This window comes from Eretmochelys imbricata, chromosome 24 (genome assembly GCF_965152235.1).
Source record: "Eretmochelys imbricata isolate rEreImb1 chromosome 24, rEreImb1.hap1, whole genome shotgun sequence".
Lineage (NCBI taxonomy): Eukaryota > Metazoa > Chordata > Testudines > Cheloniidae > Eretmochelys > Eretmochelys imbricata.
Genome location: NC_135595.1, coordinates 15,318,856 through 15,344,963, shown reverse-complemented (window position 1 = coordinate 15,344,963; position 26,108 = coordinate 15,318,856). Strand labels below are relative to the sequence as shown.

The 26,108-nt window shown below is 56.1% G+C and overlaps 1 protein-coding gene across 1 annotated transcript in view; it reads left to right on the top strand.

The window, feature by feature from the left end:
• Window positions 1-25,596, top strand: part of HPN (hepsin) — a 47,417-nt gene extending 21,821 nt beyond the window's left edge. Inside the window, exons 4-16 of the mRNA XM_077841658.1 lie at window positions 2,915-3,032; window positions 3,272-3,373; window positions 15,718-15,819; window positions 16,323-16,364; window positions 16,822-16,951; window positions 17,597-17,719; window positions 19,641-19,681; window positions 22,246-22,411; window positions 22,708-22,898; window positions 23,257-23,352; window positions 24,921-25,063; window positions 25,150-25,314; window positions 25,558-25,596. Of these exons, the coding sequence (XP_077697784.1) occupies window positions 2,915-3,032; window positions 3,272-3,373; window positions 15,718-15,819; window positions 16,323-16,364; window positions 16,822-16,951; window positions 17,597-17,719; window positions 19,641-19,681; window positions 22,246-22,411; window positions 22,708-22,898; window positions 23,257-23,352; window positions 24,921-25,063; window positions 25,150-25,314; window positions 25,558-25,596 (1,458 nt within the window). The remainder of the gene's footprint in view (window positions 1-2,914; window positions 3,033-3,271; window positions 3,374-15,717; window positions 15,820-16,322; window positions 16,365-16,821; window positions 16,952-17,596; window positions 17,720-19,640; window positions 19,682-22,245; window positions 22,412-22,707; window positions 22,899-23,256; window positions 23,353-24,920; window positions 25,064-25,149; window positions 25,315-25,557) is intronic.
• Window positions 25,597-26,108: the final 512 nt, after the last annotated feature.

The following is a 26,108-nucleotide window of genomic DNA, read 5'->3' as shown; positions in this document are numbered from 1 at the left end:
TTTACCCTTCCCTTTATATTTATGCCAGCCTGGCACAACAGGGCCCTGATCTCAGTCGGGGTCTGTGCAGTGCCTGGCACAATGAGGGGCCCCAATCTCTCTAATGGGAAATGGGTTCCCTCGAAGGTTCCCAGATTCGCTTGCCTGCACTGGAAACTGAAATGCCCCTGATAAGTGGCTGGTGGGACCTTGACCTTGTCTAGTGGCCAGTGTTGGTCATTTCATTCCAACTGATCTGGGCTCTCAGGGTTATAACTTTCTGTCCTGCATGGCCAAGTTGGTGGAGAACTAGACTAAGGCTCGGGACACCTAGATTCTGTTCCTAGCTGGGCCATTGGCCTGCCATGCGGCCTTGGGCCAGTCCCTCCCCCACTGTGTGCCTCAGTTTCCCCTCCCAATCTAGCACAGACATGCTATAACCTGCTGTGCATTAACCAGAGCAAATCGAGAGTGGCAGCAGGACTTGGGGGGCAGTAGGCTGATTCCCGGCACTTCTGGGCTCATTCCGAGCTGGAGCACGCACTTAGAGACCCGAGTCAGCAAACCCCTCTGGCCTGGGGAGCTGGGAGCTGCCTGTCCCTGCCATCCTCAGGCGCCTGTTCCAGGGGCTGGCTGGATGCAGGCCCAGAGCGCAGGATTGGCCCCTTTCTGCCTATGGGAAAGGGGCCAATGGGGGTGGGGGGGAGAGAAACAGGGCAGGCTGCAGTCAGATGCATCAGTGGATTTACACCAGTGTTACCGAGAGGGGGATCCACCACAGTGACTGCAATGGGGTCCCTCCTGATTTACACCGGGCTGTAAGAGGAGACACTTTGTGGTGCAGCCTTTCCAGGGTTGCAAATTAGTGTTAAGCCAACATTAGCCTCTGCTGTGAGCCCATTGACAAATGGGGGCCCTTGTTAGCTGGCTGTCCCGCTTTGTGGTTAGAGCAGAGACTGGGAGCAGGGACTCCTGGGTTCTACCCTTGAATATCTCACCGTGCCTCAGTTTCCCCTCTATACCCGGGGTCGAAGGGGGACAGTAGAGTGTGGGCTCCTCCCCTGGACAATGCCAGGCCTAGCAGCCAGCAGCTTGGGACCCAGCCAGGGCAGGTTTCCCATCTGCCGCCCCCACTCCCCTCCTCCCAGCCCGTGCCCAGGCTAAGGGGAGCCCCGAGGGGCACAGGACACAATGGCCCCATTGAGCGAAGGGAGGCGGCAGCGGTAAGCGACACTGCCAGGAAAATGCGGGGGGGAGGGGGGGCTACCTGCCCAGCCAGCCCCCGGGACGGCGAGGGGAGAGACTTCCTGGCAGGGCACTCCCCCCAGAGGTGGGATGGAACCCAGGAGTCCTGGCTCCCAGACCCCGCCCCCCAACCGTTAGACCCCTCTCCCCTCCAGTTACCGTCCCCCCCCCCCCCTGTGCTGTGTGTAGACTGGCCCCCTGCCCCCTCCCCGGGGGGCGCTGGGGGGGGGCGTGCACAGGTGTCCTGGAGCTGCCACGCCCACTGGGCAGCCCTGCCCGGGCCCTCCCCTCCCGGGCCCCCGGCTCCGTCCGCCCCGGATGAGCCATCGGCCCGCTGAGCCCGGCGCCCCCCGCCATGCCGGCCCGTGCCCAGCCGCCTAGCTCGGGGGAGCTCCGGCCAGCTGCACGGTGAGCCCGCAGGCAGCCGGAGCGGGAGGGACGTGTCGCCGGTAAGGGACCTCCCGCCCCGGGCACCCGCCGCCCCAGACTCCCTTGCCCCAGGCACTGCTCCCGGACTCCCCCACCCCTGGCAGCGTGCCCCGGACACCCCCCCCGGGCACCCCCACCCAGGGCACCGTGCTCAGACACCCCCACCACAGACACCCCTGTTCCGGGCTCCCTGGGCACCGCACCCACATCACCCCTTCCCCTGGGCTCCACACTCAGCTCCCCACTCTGACCCCCACTGGGCACTGTGCCCCAAATCTCCCGCCCCCTTGGGCACCACACCCAGTTCACTCCTCCCCCTGGGGGATGGGTGTGTGGGGTGGGTGGATGGGTGGAGGAGTGTGAGGGAGAATGGGGGGGGTGGGGTGAGTGGGGTCAATGAGTGGATGGAGGGGCATGTGGGGGGATGGATGGGTGGACTGAGATGTGTGGGCGGGATGGGTGGGTGCCTGGATGGGGGATGCGTGGATGGAGGGGTGTGTGTGTGGGGGATGTGTGGGTGTCTGGTTGGGGGATGGCTGGATTTAGGGGTGCCTGGGGGGAGGGGCGGGTGGCTGGATGGGGGTGTGTGCAGGGAGGAGCAGGTGGCTGGATGGATGGATGGAAGAGTGCACGGGGGGGATGTGTGGGTGTGTGGGGGGGGATGTGTGGGTGGATGGAGGGGTGTGTGGGGGGGGATGTGTGGGTGGATGGAGGGGTGGCTGGATGGGGGGGTGTATGGGGGGAGGGCCGGGTGGCTGGATGGGGGATGGATGGAGGGAGGGGTGCGTGTGGGGGGGATGTGTGGGTGTCTGGTTGGGGGATGGGAGGATGGAGGGGTGCGTGGGGGGATGGAGGGGTGGATGGAGGGGTGCGTGGGGGGAAGGGGAGGGTTGCTGGATGGGGGATGGGGGGATGGAGGGGTGTGTGTGGGGGGGATGTGTGGGTGTCTGGTTGGGGGATGGGAGGATGGAGGGGTGCGTGGGGGGATGGATGGGTGGATGGAGGGGTGCATGGGGGGAAGGGGAGGGTGGCTGGATGGGGGATGGGTGGATGGAGGGGTGCGTGTGGGGGGGATGTGTGGGTGTCTGGTTTGGGGATGGGAGGATGGAGGGGTGCGTGGGGGGAAGGGGAGGGTGGCTGGATGGGGGATGGGTGGATGGAAAGGCGCATGGGGGTATGGTTTATCCAGCGCTGCCCGTTGCCAAAACAGCAGTGCAGGCTCGGCAGTGGCTGGCTGGCTGCTGTGGTTGTCTCTCCTCAGTGCGGCGCCCACAGCCAGTGCCTGCCCTATGGGTTTGCAGGGGCTGTGGCTCAGTACGTGGAGCTTGGACAGCACAGAATCGGGCCCCACCCCAGAGGTGGCTGCATGTCAGCACCGGGTGAGCTGTCCCCTTGCGATGTTACGTGCAGCTGTTCCCCAGCTGCCCCGCCTGAGAGGTAGCTGTACCTTAGCTCCCAGCAAACCATCCCTGTGTGTCCAGGCTTGTGGGGTGAAAGGCTGCAGAGGCAGGGGATTTGGGGTCCCCGGGCGGGATCTCAGAGCCTGGGAGTCCTTCACTGGCGCCAGCCAGGGCTGGGAACCCTGTAGTCACCGCCCCACTGTGCTTTCTGTCCCCAGGGTGCAGGACTTGCCGGGTGCCAGGGGAGCGGGGTCTGTCTGGCCCGGCCCAGTGGCCCCAGTCAATCATTAACCGCTGCAAGGAGATGGCTGAGAAAGACGGTGAGTGAGTCGCAGGGGAGCTGGGCCGCGGGCTGCTCCTGCCCCAATCCCACATCCCACTCCCTGCCCGAGCCAGTGCCGTGCCCCCTATGATTGGGGGATCCCTGATCCCACCCATGCCCCTCCCCCCTCCCCAATCCCTCCTACTTTCCCTGGTCCAACACCCCCATCTCCAATCCCCCCACCCCTCCCCCATCACACAACTGCCCCAGTCCCATATCCTTCCCACCCCTTCCGAATACCTGATCCCACCCCTCCCCAGTCCCATATTCCACCCTGCCCCCGAAACCCTGATCTCACATCCCTCCCCTTCTTCTGTCCCATATCCTACACCCCCACCCCTTCCCCAATCCCAGATCCCACCCCTTCCCCAATCCCAGATCTGATACCACCACCGCTCCCCAATCCCTGATCCCATGTCCCTCCCGCAGTCCCAGATCTCACACCCCACCCCTTCCCAATCCCTGATCTCACCACTCCCCCAGTCCTGTATCCCACACCCCTGCCCCTTCCTAATCCCTGATCCCACCCCTTCCCCGGTCCCATATTTCACACCCCCACCCTTCTTGATCCCTGATCCCATGTCCCTGCTCCTTCTCCAATCCCTTCCCTGATCCAACACCCCCTTCTCCAGTCCCCCACACCTCCCCAATCCTTGCTCCCACCCCTCCGATGGGCCCTGATCCCATGCTCCCAATCCTATATCCCACACCCGTCTGCCCCCTTCGGAATCCACACTCCCCTCTACCTCTTTTCTGATCCCACTCCACTCCCCGAACTGCAGCAGAAATTGATCATTAACAGTGCCAGATGGCTGGGCAGAGAACACGAGAGGGTCACGCTGCCTGAACTGAGCTCCCTGCTGGTCCCCCACTCCCAGCTCCCCCCTCCCTCCCCAGGCTGGGGAGAAGGGCCAGGGCCAGGGCCAGATGGGGGTGGGGAGGCGGGTGAAGCCTGCGGGAGAGGGGTGGGGAGTTAGTGCATGGGTGGTGGGGGTGAGCAGTTGGCCCAGCTGGCAGAGGAGGGGCAGAGGTGATGTTGTTGCATGTCTGAAGTTAATGGCAGTTTGAGATTGTCACATAAGAGGGTCAGCTGGAATTCTGTAACCAAAATCCACAGTCAGAGATTGGCACAGAAAGAACAGATCCAGCCCCACCCCGGGGTGAGGGGCAGAGTCGGCCGTGTCCCTTCTCCACTGGAACTGGTGGGACACGCAGTTTCATCCTCCAACTAAGTTCCAAACTTTCTGTCAATACATAGACAAAGAGACCCCTCCTTGCCACCCCCTGGACTAGGGGTCCTGGGGGTGCTGCTGCACCCCCTGGCTTGAATCGGTTTCCATCATATCCAGGGTTTACAGTTTGGTTCAGTGGCTCTCAGAACCCCCACTATGCACATGGTCCCAGCCCCCTGCCCAGAACCATCTGTTCCGATGGGATTTCCTTTCAGAGGAAATCTTTACCGATTGATGTGTGAAGGCATCATTATTTACAGTGGAGACGACCAACGTTGTTCAAGATAATCTCTCTCAGTGGGTCCTCCTTTCCCCAAGGTCATTCTTCCCTAGTGATTTCCCCTACGAAACATCACCCCTCATCAATCCCAGGTTTATATATGCTTATGTCAGCATCAGATCTACATTAATAGAATCATAGAACGGGAAGAGACCTCGAGAGGTCGTTCAGCCCGGTCCCCTGCACTCATGGCAGGACTGAGTATTATCTAGACCATCCCTGACAGGTGTTTGTCCAGCCTGCTCTTAAAAAGCTCCGGTGATGGAGATTCAACAACCTTCTTAGGCAATTTATTCCAGTGCCTACCCACCCTGACAGTTAGGAAGTTTTTCCTAATGTCTAAACTAAACCGCCCATGCTGTAATTTAAGCCCATTGCTTCTTGTCCCGTCCTCAAAGGTTAAGAAGAACAATTTTTCTTCCTCCTCCTTGTAACAACCTTTTATGTACTTGAAAACTGTCATCATGTCCCCTCTCAGTCTTCTCTTCTCCAGACTAAACAAACCCAATTTTTTCAATCTTCCCTCATAGGTCATGTTTTCTAGACCTTTAATAATTTTTGTTGCTGTTCTCTGAACTTTCTCCAATTCTTCACATCTTTCCTGGAATGTGGTGCCCAGAACTGGACAAAATGGTCCAGTTGAAGCCTAATCAGTGCAGAGCAGAGCGGAAGAATTACTTCTCGTGTCTTGCTTACAACACCCCTGCTAATACATCCCAGAACGATGTTCGCTTTTTTTGCTGCAGTGTTATACTGTTGAGTTACATTTAGCTTGTGGTCCACTATGACCCTCAGATCACTTTTCGCAGTACTCCTTCCTAGGCAGTCATTTCCTATTGTGTATGTGTGCAACTGATTGTTCCTTCCTAAGTGGAGTACTTTGCATTTGTCCTTATTGAATTTCATCCTATTTACCACAGACTATTTCTTCAGTTTGTCCAGATCATTTTGAAGTTTAATCCTATCCTCCAAAGCACTTGCAACCCCTCCCAGCTTGGTTTCATCCACAAACTTTATAAGTGTACTGCCATTATCTAAATCATTGATGAAGATATTGAACAGAACTGGACCAGAACTGATCCCTGCGGGACCACACTCATTATGCCCTTCCAGCATGACTGTGAACCACTGAGAACTACTCTCTGGGAACTTGGTTAGTCTCTAAGGTGCCACAAAAAGGTACTCCTTTTCTTTCCTTGGGAACGGTTTTCTAGCCAGTTATGAATCCACCTTCTAATAGCTCCATCTAGGTTGCATTTCCCAGTTTGTTTATGAGACGGTCATGTGAGACTGTATCAAAAGCTTTACTAACATCAAGATATACCACGTCTACTGCTTCCCTCCATCAAGGCTTGTTATTCTGTCAAAGAAAGCTAATTAGGTTGGTTTGACAAGTTTTGTTCTTGACAAATCCATGCTGACTGTATTTATCACCTTATTATCTTTTAGATATTTGCAAATTGATTGCTTAATTATTTGCTCCATTATCTTTCCGGGTACAGAAGTTAAGATGACTGGTCTGTAATTCCCCGGGTTGTCCTTATTTCCCTTTTTATAGATTGGCACTATATTTGCCCTTTTCCTGTCTTCTGGAATCTCTCCCGTCTTCCATGACTTTTCGAAGATAATCGCCAATGGTTCAGATATTTCCTCAGTCAGTTCCTTGTGCATTCTAGGATGCACTTCATCAGGCCCTGGGACCTAAAGACATCTAACTTGTCTAAGTAATTTTTGACTTGTTCTTTCCCTATTTTAGCCTCTGATTAAGGGAATCAAGGATATCTGGAGTTCTATAGGCATGGAGATGCCACAGATTATTAGATTAAAGCCTAATAGATAGTATACCTGACTAGGGTTACTTATAGAACAAGGCCCAGTGTTTTGGTCCTTAGAATTCAAACATCTCCTTTGTTAATATCATAAAGATTTTAAAGCATAGTTGATATATAAATGAATCAAATATGCTGAAAGTAAAGGACTAAAAGGGTGAATATTTACTAATAAATACTAACAGTGCTATCAGATGTCAGCTGCAGTGGTGTTACAGCTTTATCGATTTAGGGTTTCTTCATGGAGTTTGGAAGTGAAGTGATCTGATAGCCAAATCATATGTATATGTTCCCCTCCCTCAATCTCCACACACATCTCCTCCATCCATGTATCCATCTATCCATTCCCACACATACCTCTCCATCCATCCATCCATCTCCACACGCATCCCATCCATCCATCCATCTCCACACGCATCCCATCCATCCATCCATCTCCACACCATCCCATCCATCCATCCATCTCCACTCCATCCCATCCATCCATCCATCTCCACACGCATCCCATCCATCCATCCATCTCCACACCATCCCATCCATCCATCCATCCATCTCCACACCATCCCATCCATCCATCCATCTCCACACCATCCCATCCATCTCCACACGAATCTCATCCATCCATCCATCTCCACACGCATCCCATCCATCCATCCATCTCCACACCATCCCATCCATCCATCCATCTCCACACCATCCCATCCATCTCCACACGAATCTCATCCATCCATCCATCTCCACACGCATCCCATCCATCCATCCATCTCCACACCATCCCATACATACATCCATCCATCTCCACACCATCCCATCCATCCATCCATCTCCACACCATCCCATCCATCTCCACACGCATCCCATCCATCCATCCATCTCCACACGCATCCCATCCATCCATCCATCTCCACACGCATCCCATCCATCCATCCATCTCCACACGCATCCCATCCATTCATCCATCTCCACACGCATCCCATCCATCTCCACACGCACACTGCTCCAGCCAGCCGTCAGCCCACACAGAATCATAGAAGTGTAGGACTGGAAGGTACCTTGAGAGATCATCTAGCCCAGTCCCCTGCACTCAAGGCAGGACCGCATACTAGCTAAACCGTCCCTGACAGGTGTTTGTCTAACATGCTCTTAAAAACTTCCAGTGGCAGAGATTCCACAACCTCTCTATGCAATTTGTTCCATGCGTAATCACCCTGACAGTCAGGAAGCTTTTCCTAATGTCCAACCTAAACCACCCTGCTGCAATTTAAGCCCATTGCTTCTTGTCCTGTCCTCAAAGGTTAATCAGAACAATTTGTCACCCTCCTCCTTGTAACAACCTTTTATGTACTTGAAAACTGTTACCATGTCCCCTCTCAGTCTTCTCTTCTCCAAACTAAGCAAACCCAGTTTTTTCAGTCTTTCCTCATAGGTCATGTTTTCTAGATCTTTAATAATTTTTGTTGCTCTCCTCTGGACTTTCTCCAATTTCTCCACATCTTTTCTGAAATGTGGCACCCAGAACTGGACACAGTACTCCAGCTGAGGCCTAATCAGGGTGGAGTAGAGCGGAAGAATTACTTTTCGTGTCTTGCTTACAACATTCCTGCTAATACATCATAGAATATTAGGGTTGGAAGAAACCTCAAAAGGTCATCTGGTGAATTCCCTGCTCAAAGCAGGACCAACACCAACTAAATCATCGCAGCCAAGGCTTTATCAAGCCAGGCCTTAAAAACCTCTAAGGATGGAGAGTCTACCACCTCCCTAGGTAACCCATTCCAGTGCTTCACCACCCTCCTAGTGAAATAGTGTTTCCTAATATCCAACCTAGACCTCCCTCACTGCAACTTGAGACCATTGCTCCTCGTTCTGTCATCTGCCACCACTGAGAACAGCCTAGGTCCATCTTCTTTGGAACCCACCTTCAGGTTATTGAAAGCTGCTATCAAATCCCCCCTCTTCTCTTCTGCAGACTAAATAACCCAAGTTTCTTCAGCCTCTCCTCGTAAGTCACATGCTCCAGCCCCCTAATCATTTTCGTTGCCCTCCGCTGGACTCTCCAATTTGTCCACATCCGTTCTGTAGTGGGGGGACCAAAACTGAATGCAATACTCCAGGAGGCCTCACCATTGCCGAATAGAGGGGAATAATCACTTCCCTCGATCTGCTGGCAATGCTCCTACTAATACCGCCCAATATGCCGTTGGCCTTCTTGGCAACGAGGGCACACTGCTGACTCATATCCAGCTTCTCATACACTGTAATCCCCAGATCCTTTTCTGCAGAACTGCTGCTTAGCCAGTTGGTCCCCAGCCTGTAGCTGTGCATGGGATTCTTCCGTTCTAAGTGCAGAACTCTGCACTAGTCCTTGTTGAACCTCATCAGACTTCTTTTGACCCAATCCTCCAATTTGTCTAAGTCACTCTGGACCCTATCCCTACCCTCCAGCTTATCTACCTCTCCCCAGAGCTTAGTGTCATCTGCGAACTTGCTGAGGGTGCAATCCACACCATCCTCCAGATCATTAATGAAGATGTTGAACAAAACCGGCCCGCATGACTGACCCCTAGGGCACTCTGCCTGATACTGGCTGCCAACTATACATCGAGCCGTTGATCACTACCCGTTGAGCCCGATGATCTAGCCAGCTTTCTATCCACCTTATAGTCCATTCATCCAATCCGTACCTCTTTAACTTGCTAGCAAGAATACTGTGGGAGACCGTGTCAAAAGCTTTGCTAAAGTCAAGATACATCACATCCACTACTTTTCCCATATCCACAGAGCCAGTTCTCTCATCATAGAAGGCAATCAGGTTGGTCAGACATGACTTGCCCTTGGTAAATCCATGTTGACTGTTCCTGATCCCAGAATGATGATTGTTTTTTTTTTGCTGCAGTGTTACACTGTTGAGTTATATTTAGCTTGTGGTCCACTATGACCCTCAGATCACTTTTCGCAGTACTCCTTCCTAGGCAGTCATTTCCTGTTGTGTATGTGTGCAACTGATTGTTCCTTCCTAAGTGGAGCACTTTGCATTTGTCCTTATTGAATTTCATCCTATTTACCACAGACTATTTCTTCAGTTTGTCCAGATCATTTTGAATTTTAATCCTATCCTCTAAAGCACTTGCAACCCCTCCCAGCTTGGTATCGTTCACAAACTTTATAAGTGTACTGCCATTATCTAAATCATTGAAGATATTGAACAGAACTGGACCCAGAACTGATCCCTGCAGGACCCCACTTGATATACCCTTCCAGCATGACTGTGAACCACTGATAACTATTCTCTGGGAACAGTTTTCCGTCCAGTTTTGCACCCTCCTTATAGTAGCTCCATCTAGGTTGTATTTCCCTAGTTTATCTTTGAGAAGGTCATGCGAGACAGTATCAAAAGCTTTACTGAAGTCAAGATATACCACATCTACCGCTTCCCCCCCATCCACAAATCTTGTTACACTGTCAAAGAAAGCTATTAGGTTGGTTTGACACAATATGTTCTTGACAAATCCATGCTGACTGTTATTTACCTTATTATCTTCTAGGTGTTTGCAAATTGATTGCTTATTTGCTCCATTATCTTTCTGGGTACAGAAGTTAAGATGACTGGTCTGTAATTCCCCGGGTTGTCCTTATTTCCCTTTTTATAGATGGGCACTAATATTTGTCCTTTTCCAGTCCTCTGGTATCTCTTCCGTCTTCCATGACTTTTCACAGATAATCGCTCATGGCTCAGATATTACCTCAGTCAGCTCCTTGTGCATTCTAGGATGTATTTAATCAGGCCCTGGTGACTTGAAGATATCTAAACCTGAATTTGTGCTGGAAATGGCCCACCTTGATTATCATACACATTGTAAGGAGAGTGATCACTTTAGATAAGCTATTACCAGCAGGAGAGTGGGGTGGGGGGAGAGAAAACCTTTTGTAGTGATAAACACCCATTTTTTCATGGTCTGTGTGTATAAAAACATCTTCTGTATTTTCCACAGTATGCATCCGATGAAGTGAGCTGTAGCTCAAGAAAGCTTATGCTCAAATAAATTGGTTAGTCTCTAAGGTGCCACAAGTACTCCTTTTCTTTTTGCTAACTTGTCTGAGTAATTTTTGACATGTTCTTTCCCTATTTGAGCCTCTGATCCTACCACATTTTCACTGGCATTCGCTAGGTTAGACATCCAATCACTATTAACCTTTTTGGTGAAAACCGAAACAACAAAGTCATTGATCACTTCTGCCATTTCCACATTTTCTGTTATTGTTTCCCCCCAGCCCTCTCCATTGTGTAATGGGCTTACCCTGTCCAGGTCTGCCTGCTGTTTCTAATGTATTTGTAGAATGTTTTCTTGTTACCCTTTATGTCTCTAGCTAGTTTAATCTTGTTTTGTGCCTTGGCCTTTCTAATTTTGTCCCTACGTACTTGTGTTATTTGTTTATATTCATCCTTTGTAGTTTGACTTAATTTCCAATTTTTGCAGAACACTGTTTTTTGAGTTTCAGAGCATTGAAGATCTCCTGGTTAAGACAGGGTGATCTGTTGTCATGCTTCCTATCTTTCCTTTGAAATGGGATAGTTTGCTCTTGTTCCCTTTAATTACATCTCTAAGAAAAACTGCCAACTCTCTCAAATTCTTTTCCCCCTTATACTTGCTTCCCATGGGATCTTACCTCCAACTCTCTGTTTGCTAAAGTCTCTGCCTTCTTGAAATCCATTATCTTTATTGTGCTGTTTTCCCAGTTCCTTAGAATCACAAACTCATCATGATCATTTCATGAACACTTTCACCTAAGCTGCCTTCCACTTTCAAATTCAACCAGTTCCTCCCTATTTGGCAAAGTCAAATCTAGAACAGCCTCTCCCCACTAGCTTTCTCCACCATCTGAAATAAAAAAAATTCTCCAATACATTCCCAGAACTTGTTGGATGATCTTTGCCCTGCTGTATTATTTCCATATACCCCTTCCTCCCTCCATATGTACCCCTCCTTCCCTCCATCCATTCATTCATCCATCCATCTGCACATGTATCTCACATGTACCCCGCCTTCCTTCCATGTATCCCTCCTTCCCTCCATCCATCCTCACATGTACCCCTCCTTACTTCCATGTACCCTTCTATCCATCCATCTCCACATGTACCCCTCCTTCCGACTCCATCCATCCACTCATCCGTGCCACGTCTGTCCACTTCTGTGGCTTTCAGTCCCCCCTTTATCTCAACAGTAAAGCTGTACTTTGGCCTGGCTGATTTCGGGGGCGTGTGTTGGGCAGCAGTGGGTTGGTCGGAGGGGATGATGGGAACGGTTCTCCTGAGCTGGTTGGCGGGATCCCAGTGCAGGGATTGCCCCAGCAAGGCTGGCAGGTCATTGCTGTGTGTGCCAGTGAGGGGCACTGGGGTCCTGTCCCTCTTCCCTCCCCTGCCTGGCTTGGAGGGGTGTTTCCCCAGCACCGATCAGGCTGGTCTGTGGCTTTCACAAGGCCTGGTGCTTTCTCAGCAGTTCCCCCTGTTAGCGGTTTGTGGCCTGGGAGAGTCACAAGGAATCTGACCCATCAGGGTGGGATGTTCAACAAGGACAAGGGCAAAGTCCTGCACTTAGGAAGGAAGAATCCCATGCACCGCTACAGGCTGGGGACCAACTGGCTAAGCAGCAGTTCTGCAGAAAAGGGCCTGGATGAGAAGCTGGATATGAGTCAGCAGTGTGCCCTTGTTGCCAAGAAGGCCAACGGCATATTGGGCTGTATTAGTAGGAGCATTGCCAGCAGATCGAGGGAAGTGATTATTCCCCTCTATTCGGCACTGGTGAGGCCACATCTGGATTATTGCGTCCAGTTTTGGTCCTCCCACTACAGAAGGGATGTGGACAAATTGGAGAGTCCAGCGGCGGGCAATGAAAATGATCAGGAGGCTGGGGCACATGACTTACGAGGAGAAGCTGAGGGAACTGGGATTATTTAGTCTGCAGAAGAGAAGAATGAGGGGGGATTTGATAGCAGCCTTCAACTACCGGAAGGTTCCAAAGAGGATGGAGCTCGGCTGTTCTCAGTGGTGGCAGATGACAGAACAAGGAGCAATGGTCTCAAGTTGCAGTGGGGGAGGTTTAGCTTGGATATTAGGAAAAACTTTTTCACTAGGAGGGTGGTGAAACACTGGAATACGTTACCTAGGGAGGGGGTGGAATCTCCTTCCTTAGAAGTTTTAAAGGCCCGGCTTGACAAAGCCCTGGCTGGGATGATTTAGTTGAGGTTGGTCCTGCTTTGAGCAGGGGGTGGGACTAGGTGACCTCCTGAGGTGCCTTCCAACCCTGATCTTCTATGATTCTATGCTGTACGAGCAGGGGGAGCCCTGGGGGGCGGGGGTTGGGGTGGGTTGTGCCCCGAGTAGAACCCAGCTTGGGTAAGTGGCTGTTTTGATCATCTTCCAGTGAGGACACCACAGCCCGAGCTGCTCACATGGCCCTGCAGCCTGGGAGTGGGAGGTGACCCCTGTCTCTGGGGCGGCTGCTCCGTGCCTGGGGCAGTCGCTTACACAGCCTTTCCCCTGGAGTGGGGCTGACCCGGCTGCGACTCTTTTTCTGATGGAAAATCAGGTTCTCAAGAAAACAAAAGTTTTGGCAGAAGAGGGGAGGGGATGTGGTGGGGGAGGCTGGGAGCCAGGACACTTGGGTTCTCTCCCCAGGTTTGGGAGGGGAGTGGGATCTAGTGGTTAGAGCAGGCAGGGCTGGGAACCAGGACTCCTGGGTTCTATCTCTGAGAATTTTCTGACTTTCCCTTGGGAGAAGAAAAAAAAATAAAATTTGGGGACTGAAAACTGATATGGGGGGGGATATTTTAGTTTTGACAAAAAGTGGGAATTTTCCCAAGGGAAGAGCCCTCCCTGCTTTAAGGAGTTTTAGCCTCTCTGGCCGTGCCTGGGGAAGTGATGCAACGGGGCAGAGGGGCAGCTGGCTTCAGCAGGGTGTCCAACTGAATTCAGCGCTGGGAGTTAATGTCTCCTCTGCCCGCCAGTTCCATCCCTATCACCTGCTCCCTGGGGGTGGGTCAGAGGCTGTGTGCTAGGCACTGCACAGGCCGAGAGACAGTCCCTGTCCCATAGATGATCGGCCTCATTGCCCCGGCTCTGGCTGGGGCTGTGCGTATCACACCAGGTCTGGCTCTGCCCAGGGACCCCCAGAGAGCTGTGCTCACGGAGGGCTCCAGCTAGTGGTACTGCTCATCGCTGGCCCTGCTGTGCCACCCCAGGATGGCTGTGTACACACACACACTCACTCTCACTCTCTCTCTGTGTCTCACTTCCCAGGGTGACTTTACACACACACAGGCCAGTTGTGTGACACTAGGGCTGTTGAATTAGTGTGTTGCCATTGTATTATTTTAGTGCAGTTGAAGATATAGAAGCCTTTGTGTTGTCCCTGTACATCGTGGGGTGGGCGGCTGGGAGCCAGGACTCTGGGTTTTATCCCCAGCTCTGATTGCCCTGCTCTGTGCCTCAGTTTCCCTGTCTGTACATTTCAGAGAGCACCACTCGTCCTGTGGTGGAGCAGCCGTGAGGCTGAGCCAGGCCCTGGACCCCGCCCTCACCCCTTCCCCAGGTATAGGCTGGCAGCTCCCTCCCCCCACCTGGGCTGGGCTGTCGGGGTGTGTGTGTGGGGGGGGAGTCAATCGTCCCAGGCCAGGTGTGAGGAGATCAAGAAACCTGTCCTGCACTCGTTCCCTGTCTGTCCCAGCACAGCATCCGCAGCTCCAGCCCAGATGGCCCCTGGCTATGAGGCACTGGGCTCGGGGCAGGGCCCAGCATGGGGCTGGCACTGCGTTCCTTCAGCCCTGCACTGGCCATGGGACAGATTCAGCCACACACCCATGTCCCCACAGAGACACCCCCCTCCCCAGGACTCCTGGGTTCTATCCCAGCTTGGGGGGGGGGGGTTAGTGGTCAGAGCAGGGGGGCTGGGAATCAGTCAACTAAACCGGATGGTGCTGCCAGGAACACAGACCTCCAGAGCCATGTGGGGCTTTGGGGCTAACACTGAGTATGAGAGCAAAACAACCCTCCTCAGCCCCTGCAACGCGGACCCCCTTCTGAGCCCCCAACCCTGCAGCATGGAGCCCCCTACAAAGTCTGCCACCCAACTGCCTGCAGCTTGGACCCCCGGGTGCTGGGGGACCTTCCTGTAGGGGCACACAGAAAACTCAGTGTCTAGGGGTCGGTGCTCTGGCCCTAGATGGGGCAACTGAGCTGTGGGGGCTCCCAGTCAGTGGCACCATGGGGCCGGTTTCCTCCCCTGTGACCCTGCTATGCCTGGGGGGGGGGCAGCCTCTCCTGCAGGGGCCCCAGCAATGGGAACAACTCTGCCAGGTGCTTGCTGGGTCACTGCACCCTGCCCGAGGGCAAAGTCCCCCTGGACCAACCCCCACCCCGCCACGCTCGGCCTGTGGGACATAGAATTCATTGACTCTTCACGATGGGGCTGGGAGCCAGGACTCCTGGGTTCTGTGCCTGGCAGAAAGGGGAGGGGAGGAGAGGGGGGGCTAGTGGTTAGAGCAGGAGGCTGGGAGCCAGGACTCCTGGGTTCTATTCCTGGTACAGGGAGGGAGGGGGAGTTCTAGTGGTTACAGGGGCGGAGGCTTGGCACCCCCACCCCCTCGGGTGTCCAGGCCCCTATTTCGTCCCCAGGCCTACTTTCCCCTCCCTCCATCCCTCTGGTACCACAGCAACCCCGGGCGGGAGGATGACGGGAGCCCATGGGGCTGGCTGAGTGGGGGGTGGGGGGTGGGGCAGACAGCAGGAGGATGGCTCATGGGGCCACCGGCAGGCAGGTTCCTGTGACTCCTCTAGGGCGAGATATGGGGCTGCTGAGCTGGGGCGGGATACCAGGGTCAGTCCCAGGGCCGTGTGCTGGGCTGAGGGGTCCCAGCCAGCTGGGGGGACTCAGTGCAATAGCCTGTGCTGAGAGCCAGGGAGGGGGGGTCGTTCCTAGCACCATTAACCCCCCTCCTGTTCCAGGGGGCCCAACGGTGCCGTGCTGGTCGCTGCCCAAGGTTGTGGCTGTCGTGACTGGCGGCTTCCTGCTCTTAGCTGGTGTCGGGGCCAGCGTGTGGGCCATTGGTAAGAACCTGGCCCCCCAGGGCCCCCCACTCCTGACCCACAGGCCCTGCAATCCCAGCCCTGGACTCCCCCTACCCAGCCCTGCCCAGGGCCCTCACTCCCGACACGCAGCTCCCTTTACTATCCCAGCCCTGGACTCCCCCCCCCCCCCGCAGCCCTCCAGTGCCCCCCACGCCCGACCCGCAGCCCCCTGCTAGCCCAGCCCTGGGCTTTCCCCACCCAACCCTCTGGTGCCCCTCACTCCCGACCCGCAGCCCCCGCTAGCCCCCATTACTCCTCCCCAACTGTCCAATGCCCCTTACTCCTGTCCTGTAGCCCCCTGCTAGCCCCACCTGCCAGCCCTGCCAGTGCCCCTCATTCCCACCCCCCGGCTCACATTCCCTGATGCCATAGCCTCATTCCCCGCAATCACGGCCGTGGGCGCACCTGGAGCTCCCCCTCCTGCTGCCCCCTACTGGGCTTGGTGGGCTCTGCATATACGCTAAGGCTCTTGTCTCTTGCAGTGACATCTGTGCTGGGGAGTGACAGTGAAGGACTGTATGGTGGTAAGTTGTGGAGCCCCCTGCTCAGGGCCATATGACTGAGAGCTACTGGCCCCCCCTCAGTAATGGGGGTCTGACACCCTCCCCCTTGTGCACACCAGGGTAGGACCCGAATCCCCCTCCTCTAACCCACCAGCCCCCACTCCCCTCCCAGAACCAGACATAGAACCCAGGAGTCCTGACTGCCCATAGAGGGCCCTCGTCCACTGGGTCCTGCTGCCACTCTGTGGGTGTTAGTAGGAAATTGGCTGGTCTGTGAACAGCCCAGAGCCCTGCCCTGAGCCACCCTCCCTGTTGCTGGGAGCCCCGAGGATGGCTGTTGCAGTGCTGGGGATGGCCACTGGAGGGAGACATGGACACAGGCGGCCCCGCGGTGCTAGTCCAGGGCTGGAGGGGAGGTGGAGGGTGACCCACGACGTTCTTAGACCCTTGCTCAGTGCGGCCCCCTCCCACCCCACAGTCCAGGTCGGGTCGGCGGACCTCCGGCTCACACTGTACGATGAGAGCGCGGGCAAATGGCGCCTCATCTGCTCCACCTCCTCCAATGCCCTGGTGGCTGCAATGAGCTGTGCAGAGATGGGCTTCATCAGGTACCAGCCTGGGCTAGCAGGGGCTGCGGGTCGGGAGTGAGGGGCGCCAGCAGAGCTGGGTGGGGGGGACCCAGGGGTGGGCTAGCAGGGCCTGCGGGTCGGGAGTGAGGGGCGCCAGCAGAGCTGGGTGGGGGGGACCCAGGGGTGGGCTAGCAGGGCCTGCGGGTCGGGAGTGAGGGGCGCCAGCAGAGCTGGGTGGGGGGGACCCAGGGGTGGGGTAGCAGGGGCTGCGGGTCGGGAGTGAGGGGCGCCAGCAGAGCTGGGTTGGGGGGACCCAGGGGTGGGCTAGCAGGGGCTGCGGGTCGGGAGTGAGGGGCGCCAGCAGAGCTGGGTGGGGGGGACCCAGGGGTGGGGTAGCAGGGGCTGCGGGTCGGGAGTGAGGGGCACCAGCAGAGCCAGTGGGGACCCAGGGGTGGGATAGCAGGGGCTATGGGTCGGGAATGAGGGACACTGACAGAGCTGGGTTGGGGGAGCCAGGGGTGGGCTAGCAGGTGCTGTGGGTCACGAGTGAGGGGCACTGACAGAACTGGGGGTGACCCGGGGTGGGATAGCAGGGGCTGTGGGTCGGGAGTGAGGGGCACTGTGCGGTGGGGCAGATCTCTGACAGGGGTGGGTTGCCTGTGGGTGACGCTGTCCCCTCCCCAGGTCTCTCTGGCACTCGGAGCTGGACGTGGAGCGCGTGGGCGCCAACGGGACGTCGGGATATTTCTGTGTGGACGAGTCTCGCCTGCCGCTGGCCCATAGACTCAGTGAGGTCGTCTCCATCTGGTGCGTGGGGCAGGGCGGGGGGCTCAGCAGCGGTTGCCATGCTGCTAGGATGGGGCAGGGGGACCCTGTGGGCAGCCCTTCCCCCACGCCTGGGCTGCTGGATCCCTAGGAACCGGTTACTCTTATATTGGCATTGTGTGTGTGTGTGTGTGTCCTGCTGCCCCCTGCTGGAGGGGCTGAGCCCTGTGTGCTCTTGTGCGCCTGTGCTCTCTCTCTCTCTCTCTTCCTGCTGCCCCCTGCTGGAGGGGATGGGCCCTGCCGTGTGTGTGTGTCCTGCTGTCCCTGTGGGAGAGGCTAAGCCCTGCTCTGTGTGTGTGTGTGTCTGTCTGTGTCCTGCCAGTTCTGGGGGGAGGCTGAGCCCCGCAAACACACACACCTCGCCTTCAAGGCAGGAGGGGGCAGAAAGGAGTGAGCAGTGGGCAGGAGATGCTCAGGGGAGAGGACCTAAGGGGAGGGGGCAGAGCGTGGGCAGGAAGAGGTGGAGTGGGGCAGAGTGGTGGCGGGGCTTTGGGGAAGGGGCGGCGCCGGGATGGGGCACCCACCCGCCAAACCAAAAGTCAGCACCTATGCCTGTAGGAAGCTCATTTCCCCCCGTCTGGGAGCCTTCTTTTGTCTGGTGATTCTGACCACATCTAACACTCTGTGTGTGCGTGTGAAGGCGTCCACCCTCTTCTTCCTTATTTGTATCGTGTCCCCCAAGAATGTTGGGGTTCCCCATTTCCCATAGGTTGGTTATGGTTCCTTTTAGTGGCATTAGCATGATGTAAGCCCTGCGGTTAGGGTTACGGCTAGGGCAAGGGCACAGGTTAGGACACTGTGTCCTCTCGTCAGAATTATTCTTCCTGTTAATTTTCCCCAATGCCACCCATTGCAACACCTGTGTCCAGTTTTGGGCCCCACACTACAAGAAGGATGTGGATAAATTGGAGAGAGTCCAGCGAAGGGCAACAAAAATGATTAGGGGTCTGGAACACATGAGTTATGAGGAGAGGCTGAGGGAACTGGGATTGTTTAGCCTGCAGAAGAGAAGAATGAGGGGGGATTTGATAGCTGCTTTCAACTACCTGAAAGGGGGTTCCAGAGAGGATGGTTCTAGACTATTCTCAGTGGTGGAAGAGGACAGAACAAGGAGTAATGGTCTCAAGTTGCAGTGGGGGAGGTTCAGGTTGGATATTAGGAAAAACTTTTTCACTAGGAGGGTGGTGAAACACTGGAATGCATTACCTAGGGAGGTGGTGGAATCTCCTTCCTTAGAAGTTTTTAATGTCAGGCTTGACAAAGCCCTGGCTGGGATGATTTAATTGGGGATGGGTCCTGCTTTTGAGCAGGGGGTTGGACTAGATGACCTCCTGAGGTCCCTTCCAACCCTGATATTCTATGATTCTATGATTCTACCTTTCCCAGGAATCTTGTAGCTTAGGGCCCGTTTTTGGTCACTTACGTCCAGCATTTCTTAAGCTTCTGGCCGAGTGTGACTAAGCTGACATATTACAGGCCTCAGCCTGTAGACCTGGTGTTTCAGCCCTGTTTACTTAGATAGCGAATGCATCCATATCCCTTCAGGCTACCGAGCAAATGTCTACTGCTCTAGTCCTACAACTTGCATCGATTTAGCACATCTTGATTCTATATGATGTTAGTTCATCGTAACATCACGTAATAAATGAATGATAATGAACTCTGTGTGTGTGTGTGTGCGCCCCCTACTGCCCCAGCTCACACCTACTTTCTGTCCTTTTCTGTCTAGCCCAGTCTCTGTGTCAGTGAACGTACGTGGGTCTGAGGTGTGCATACACACCCTTATCCGTGGGAGTGGCACCTTCCCCAGATGCTCAGTGGGGGGTGAACACGCACCTCACATCCCCCACACATCCCCTCCTGCCCCACCCTCACGCTGACCTCTCACATTTCTGTCTTACAGCGACTGCCCGACGGGCCAGTTCCTTGCAACGCTCTGCCAAGGTATGAAGCCCTCAGCCCTGGGCATAGCTCCATCCAACACCCCGTCCTTCCATCCATCCACCCACTTCCATACCCAGCCAGCCATCTACCGACCCATGCATTTCAGCACTGACATACCCGCTATCCATCTAACTATCTCCACATTCACCATCCATCCATCCACCTCCATACCCACCCAGACAGCCAGCCATCTACCCACCCATCCATCTCCACAACTACACACACCTTATCCATCCATTCATCTCCACACCCACTATCCATCGCTCCCTCCATCTCTAATCCACACCCCGTCCATCCATCCATTCATCCACTATCCATCCATCTCCATTCCACACCCCCTCCATCCATCCATCCATCTCCATACCAACCCATCCATCCATCTCCACAACTACACCCCCACTATCTGTCCATCCATGCCTCATTCATCTCCATTCCACACCCCCTCCATCCATACACCCATCCACCTCCATACCCACCCAGACAGACAGCCATCTACACACCCAGTATCCAGCCAGCCAGCCACCCATCCACTATCCATCTACCCATCCGTCCACCTCCATACCCAGCCAGCCATCTACCCACCCATCCATCTCCATACCTACACACCCCCATTGATCCATCCATCCACCTCTGTACCCACCCTCCACAGTTCCTCCATTCACCCATGTCCACACCTACACCCCCCATCCCTCCTTCTCTCCAGCCACCCCTCTGTTCATCTCTCCTGCACAAACCTGTCTGTGGGTTCATCCCCATGCATACCACTCTCTCTCTAGTCAGTGCTCATCATAACCAGCCCAAATTAGAGCTGGTTGAAGTATTTATTTTTTATTTCCAAGGGAAATTAACAGTTTTCAGAGAAGTGTCAGACTGCAGAGAGTTTGGGTTCTGAATGTGGCCGCAGTGCTCGTGGGCAGTGCAGCTCAGTTGCCTCCTGTCCCTGGTCTCGTCTGTGGGCTGAGACACCCTGAGGTACCAGAGCCAGGGACTCCCAGGGTACACGTCAGTCTCTCTGGGACAGGAACGTTGGGTTTTCAACCAGAGCAGAGGCTTTTCCTGAGAAATTTCACTTTGTCAAAAACTCAAATTTCCACTCAGTCCAATGAAGCTATGGCCAACTGACATGGGCTGGGGGTCTGGCCCCATTGAGTCCAGTGGAGCTACGGCCGATTGACCCCAGCTGGGATCTGACCCCACTGACGCCAATGGGATCTGGACCCATTGACTCCAGCAAGTTAAAGAAATATGGGCTGGATGAATGGACTATAAGGTGGATAGAAAGCTGGCTAGATCATCGGGCTCAACGGGTAGGATCAATGGCTCCATGTCTAGTTGGCAGCTGGTATCAAGTGGAGTGCCCCAAGGGTTGGTTCTCGGGCCGGTTTTGTTCAATATCTTCCTAAATGATCTGGAGGGTGGATTGCACTCTCAGCAAGTTTGCAGATGACACTAAACTGGGAGGAGTGGTAGATACGCTGGAGGGCAGGGATAGGATACAAAGGGACCTAGACAAATTGGAGGATTGAGCCAAAAGAAATCTGATGAGGTTCAACAAGGACAAGTGCAGAGTCCTGCACTTAGGACGGAAGAATCCCATGCACCGCTACAGACTAGGGACCGAATGGCTCGGCAGCAGTTCTGCGGAAAAGGACCTAGGGGTTACAGTGGAGAGAAGCTGGATATGAGTCAGCAGTGTGCCCTTGTTGCCAAGAAGGCCAACGGCATTGTGGGCTGTATAAGTAGGGGCATTGCCAGCAGATCGAGGGACGTGATCGTTCCCCTCTATTCAACACTGGTGAGGCCTCATCTGGAGTACTGTGTCCAGTTTTGGGCCCCACACTACAAGAAGGATGTGGAAAAATTGGAGAGAGTCCAGCGGAGGGCAACAAAAAATGATTAGGGGACTGGAACACATGAGTTATGAGGAGAGACTGAGGGAACCGGGATTGTTTAGTCTGCAAAAGAGAAGAATGAGGGGGGATTGGGGGAGGGGGATAGCTCAGTGGTTTGACAATTGGCCTGCTAAACCCAGGGTTGTGAGTTCAATCCTTGAGGGGGCCATTTAGGCATCTGGGGCAAAAATTGGGGATTGGTCCTGCTTTGAGCAGGGGGTGGGACTAGATGACCTCCTGAGGTCCCTTCCAACCCTGAGATTCTATGATTCTGTGGCCGACTGACCCCAACTGGGATCTGACCCCATTGACTCCAGTGGAGCTACGGCCCATCGACCCCAGCTGGAGGTCTGGTGGAACGAGCTCGGGGCCCTATTGTGATCTGCACAGGCACTTCCTGGGCCTGCAGTTTCCAGTTAAAACAGCCAAGAGCCAGCGTGGAAGAAGCTAGAGGATAAAATGCAGCCTCCAGAGTTACCCAGGAAACCTCCCTTGGCGTCAGGGTGGGAGGGGGGTCACCTGGGGCTGCCCCACTGGTTACCCCTGGGACCGTGCTGGGGGAGTGGCCAAGGCCCCCGGGGTGGCTGTGGGGGTAGGGTGCGGGCTTGGTGCTGTCTCCCCCTGGTGGTTGCGGTGGGGGGTGGCTGGCACTGACTGGCGTGTCCCCTGCAGACTGCGGGCGCAGGAAGCTGTCTGTTGACCGGATCGTGGGGGGCCAGGACGCCAGTCTGGGCAAGTGGCCGTGGCAGGTCAGCCTGCGTTATGACGGAACCCACCTCTGCGGCGGCTCCATCATCTCCAGCCAGTGGGTTGTCACCGCCGCACACTGCTTCCCTGAGTGAGTGCCCAGCGCCAAGCGCGGATGGAACCCAGGAGTCCTGCCTTCAGCCCTGCCCCCCTGCTCTAACCACAAAACCCCACTTCCCTCCCAGAGCTGGGGATAGATCCCATGAGTCCTGGCTCCCAGTGCCCCCACGTTCTAACCACGAGACCCCACACTCCTGTCAGAGCCAGAGAGAGAACCCAGGAGTCCTGGCTCCCAGCTCTCAGCAGCAGCCCCATCCCAGGTGCGGGAGGGGGTGGCCGCCCCGCCTAGCCCCCTGATGCACTGTCTCTGTCTGTCCATCCCCGCAGGAGAAACCGGGTGGTGAGCCGCTGGCGGGTTTTCTCAGGCGCCATCTCTCAGGTTTCCAGCAGGGGGCAGCAGGCGGGGGTGACGGGCGTGGTGTACCACGCGGGCTACCTTCCCTTCCTGGACCCCAACAGCGAGGAGAATGGCAACGACATCGCGCTGGTGCACCTGGCCGCGCCCCTCAGCTTCACCGGTGCGTGGGGAGCGTGGGGCGCCCGGCCGGGGACCTGGGACCTCGTGCTGCAGGGAGCCACCCGTGGGGGCTTTGTGCGTGGGTTGTCGCGTGAGCGTGTTAGTGACGCCGGGGTGTGTCGCAGTTGTGTGGGGGTGAGGGGTGTCTGTACCTACCAGTGTGTGGGGTCTGTGTAAGGTGTGTGGCGTGTCTGGGGGTTTTGTGTGTGTGTGGGGGGGGATTTATCTGCGTGCATAGCGCGATGGGTTCGAGTCGTGTGCGTGTTGTGTGTGTATAGTGTGCGGTGTGTGTGTTGTGCATGTGGCTGTGTGGCGTGCAACCCTTGTCTGTGCCTCATGCCCAGACTCTGTCTCCCCAGAGGACGTCCAGCCCGTCTGCCTCCCGGCGCTGGGGCAGCCCCTCCTGGATGGCAAGGTCTGCACCGTGACCGGCTGGGGCAACACGCAGTACTACGGTGAGTGTGTGACTGCCCCCATCCCCATGGGGCACAGCCCCACCCCTAGACATGGCCCCGCCCCTTCCTGTGGGCAACCAGGGCAACCTCATCAGGGTCACACAGCTGGGGGGCTGGGGATGGAGGAAGATGGGCCATTCGGCAACAGAGACCTGTGTTAGAGGCTCCGCTAGGGTTGCCAACTTTCTAATTCCTGGTAACCAGACCCCCATGGCCCCACCCCACTCCACCTGTTCCCCAGGGCCCACCCTCATCGCCCCTTCTCCCCCTCTGGTTGCTCACTGGATCCTCTCAATGGGGTTGGGGTGCAGGAGGGGGTGAGGGCTCTGGTTGGAGGTGCAGGCTCTGGGGTGGGGCTGGGGACAAGGCGGTTGGGGTGTGGGAGCAAGCTCAGGGCTGGGGCAGGGGGTTGGGTGCAGCAGGGCTAAGGCAGGCTCCCTACCTGCCCTGGCTCCGCGCTGCTCCCGGAAGCGGCCGGCACGTCCCTGCGGCCCCTAGGCAGAGGGGCCAGGGGGCTCTGCACGCTGCCCATACCCACAGGCATTGACCCCGCAACTCCCACTGGCCGTGGTTCCTGATCAATGGGAGCTGCAGGGGTAATGCCTGTGGGCTCTGGCGGTGTGTGGCGCTTCCCTGATCACCCCTGTGCCTAGGGGCCTCAGGGACATGCTGGCCACTTCCGGGAGCAGCGCAGAGCCAGGGCAGGCAGGGAGCCTGCCTTAGCCCCGCTGCGCCGCCGACTGGACTTTTAATGGCCCGGTTAGCGGTGCTGACTGGAGCCTCCAGGGTCCCTTTTCGACCGGGCATTCCGCTTGAAAACTGGACCTTAGTAACCCTAGCCTCCCCCCGGCCCATGGTAACCGGGCTTTTGGTTTGGATGCCATTTAGGGTTGTCAGGTCCCCCAAAACCAGGCACCTGGTAACCCTAAATGGCACCCAGACGCAGAAACCAAAAACCAGGTAAAAACTGGATGGGTAGCAATGCTAGGCTCCGCCCATGGGGAGGGGCTTCCCAAGATGCCACCCAGAGCAACCCATGATATCCTGACCCCAAGAACCAAGTTCAGGAAAGCCCACCCCCATGGGGGCGCACCACTCCGGAGGTCCCTCCTCTATAGGGATGGGTGCCAGTGTTCAGATGCTGGTGTGGATGCTAGGCAGGTGAGGTGCCAGGGTTCAGGTGGAGGCATTTAGTGGGCAGGTGTATGTGTGCGGGGGGAGAGTTACAGTTCAAGTGCCAGGGCAGTTGCTGGGGGAATGGGCAGGGGTGGGAGCTAGGTGGGCGGAAGCTGGGTGCTGGGGGGTAGGGCGGGTGCTGGGTAGGTGGGGGCTGGGTGCAGGGGCGGGTGGGCACTGGGTTCTGGGTGGGGAGAAGCAAGGCGGGCAGGGGCTGGGTGCAGGCAAGTGGATGCTGGGTGGGCAGAGGTGGGGTGGGGGGCAGATGTGGGGCAGGCAGAAGCTGGGATGGGGCGGGATGCCCTGGGGGGGGTGGCAGTTGGGTTTTGGCAGGGCAGGTGGGGGCATGGCGGGGGACCCCATGCCCACTCTTCCCTCCCCTTATCCCCCAGGGCAGCAGTCCAGCATCCTGCAGGAGGCCTCTGTGCCCATCATCAGCACCGCACTGTGCAACTCGCCTGAGTACTACGGCAACCAGATCCGCCCCCGCATGTTCTGCGCTGGCTACGCCGAGGGTGGCACCGATGCCTGCCAGGTGGGGCCGGCCGGGGCGGGCAGGGCAGGTGGGCAGTACGGGCCAGTGTCAGGGCACTGACTTCTTTGTTGTCTCCCTCCCGGCAGGGTGACAGCGGGGGGCCCTTTGTGTGTGAGGACGGCATCTCCCGCACCCCCCGCTGGCGGCTCTGCGGCGTGGTCAGCTGGGGCACCGGCTGCGCCCTGCCCCAAAAGCCGGGGGTCTACACCAGGGTTGGCGCCTTCCACGACTGGATCCACCAGGCCATGAAGGTGTGTGGGGCAGGGATGGTCCCTCCATTTATCGTCCCTTTCAGTCTATTCTCCCTGAGGGGGGTGGGATCCCCCAGTCTGACCCCCCATCCCTCCTACTCTGGCCTCCTGGAGGCAGGAGGGATCATCCCTCCAGTGTATTTGCAGGGGGGTGGCATTGCCACCCCCTCCCCAGCCTGGATCCGCCCCGGTCTGTCCCACCCCAGCTGTGCCAGCCCCTGATGCCCGTGTCTCTCTCTGCAGACTCACTCCCTGGCCAGCGGGATCGTTTCCCAGCACTGACCCCTGCTGCCCAGGTTCCCGCACTACGGAGTTACGCCAGCCCTCCCCTCGCCCCCCAAGCCAGACAGACGCTTCCCCCTCCATTCCAGCCACGAGGGGCAGCTGTTCCTACATGACCTACTGGACCTTGCAACCCAATGACCTTCGACCTCTGACCCCCACACCGCCTTGTCTGTGTTACTGGAATGAGAGTAGGGTGACCAGACAGCAAACGTGAAAAATCGGGATGGGGGTGGAGGGTAATAGGAGCCTATATAAGGAAAAGACCCCAAAATCAGGACTGTCCCTATAAAATCAGGACATCTGGTCACCCTAAATGCGAGTGTGGGTGGGGGCTGGGGAGGAATGGGCCAGATCCACCTATCACAATGCAGTGTGGCCCTTTAAGCCACCACCCACCAATGGTGGACTTATAGATCCACTATCATAATACAGCACCGGCCCTCGAAGACCCCACCTGCCAATGGGGTTTTCTAGCTCCACCTATCACAATGCAGCGCGGTCCTTTAAGC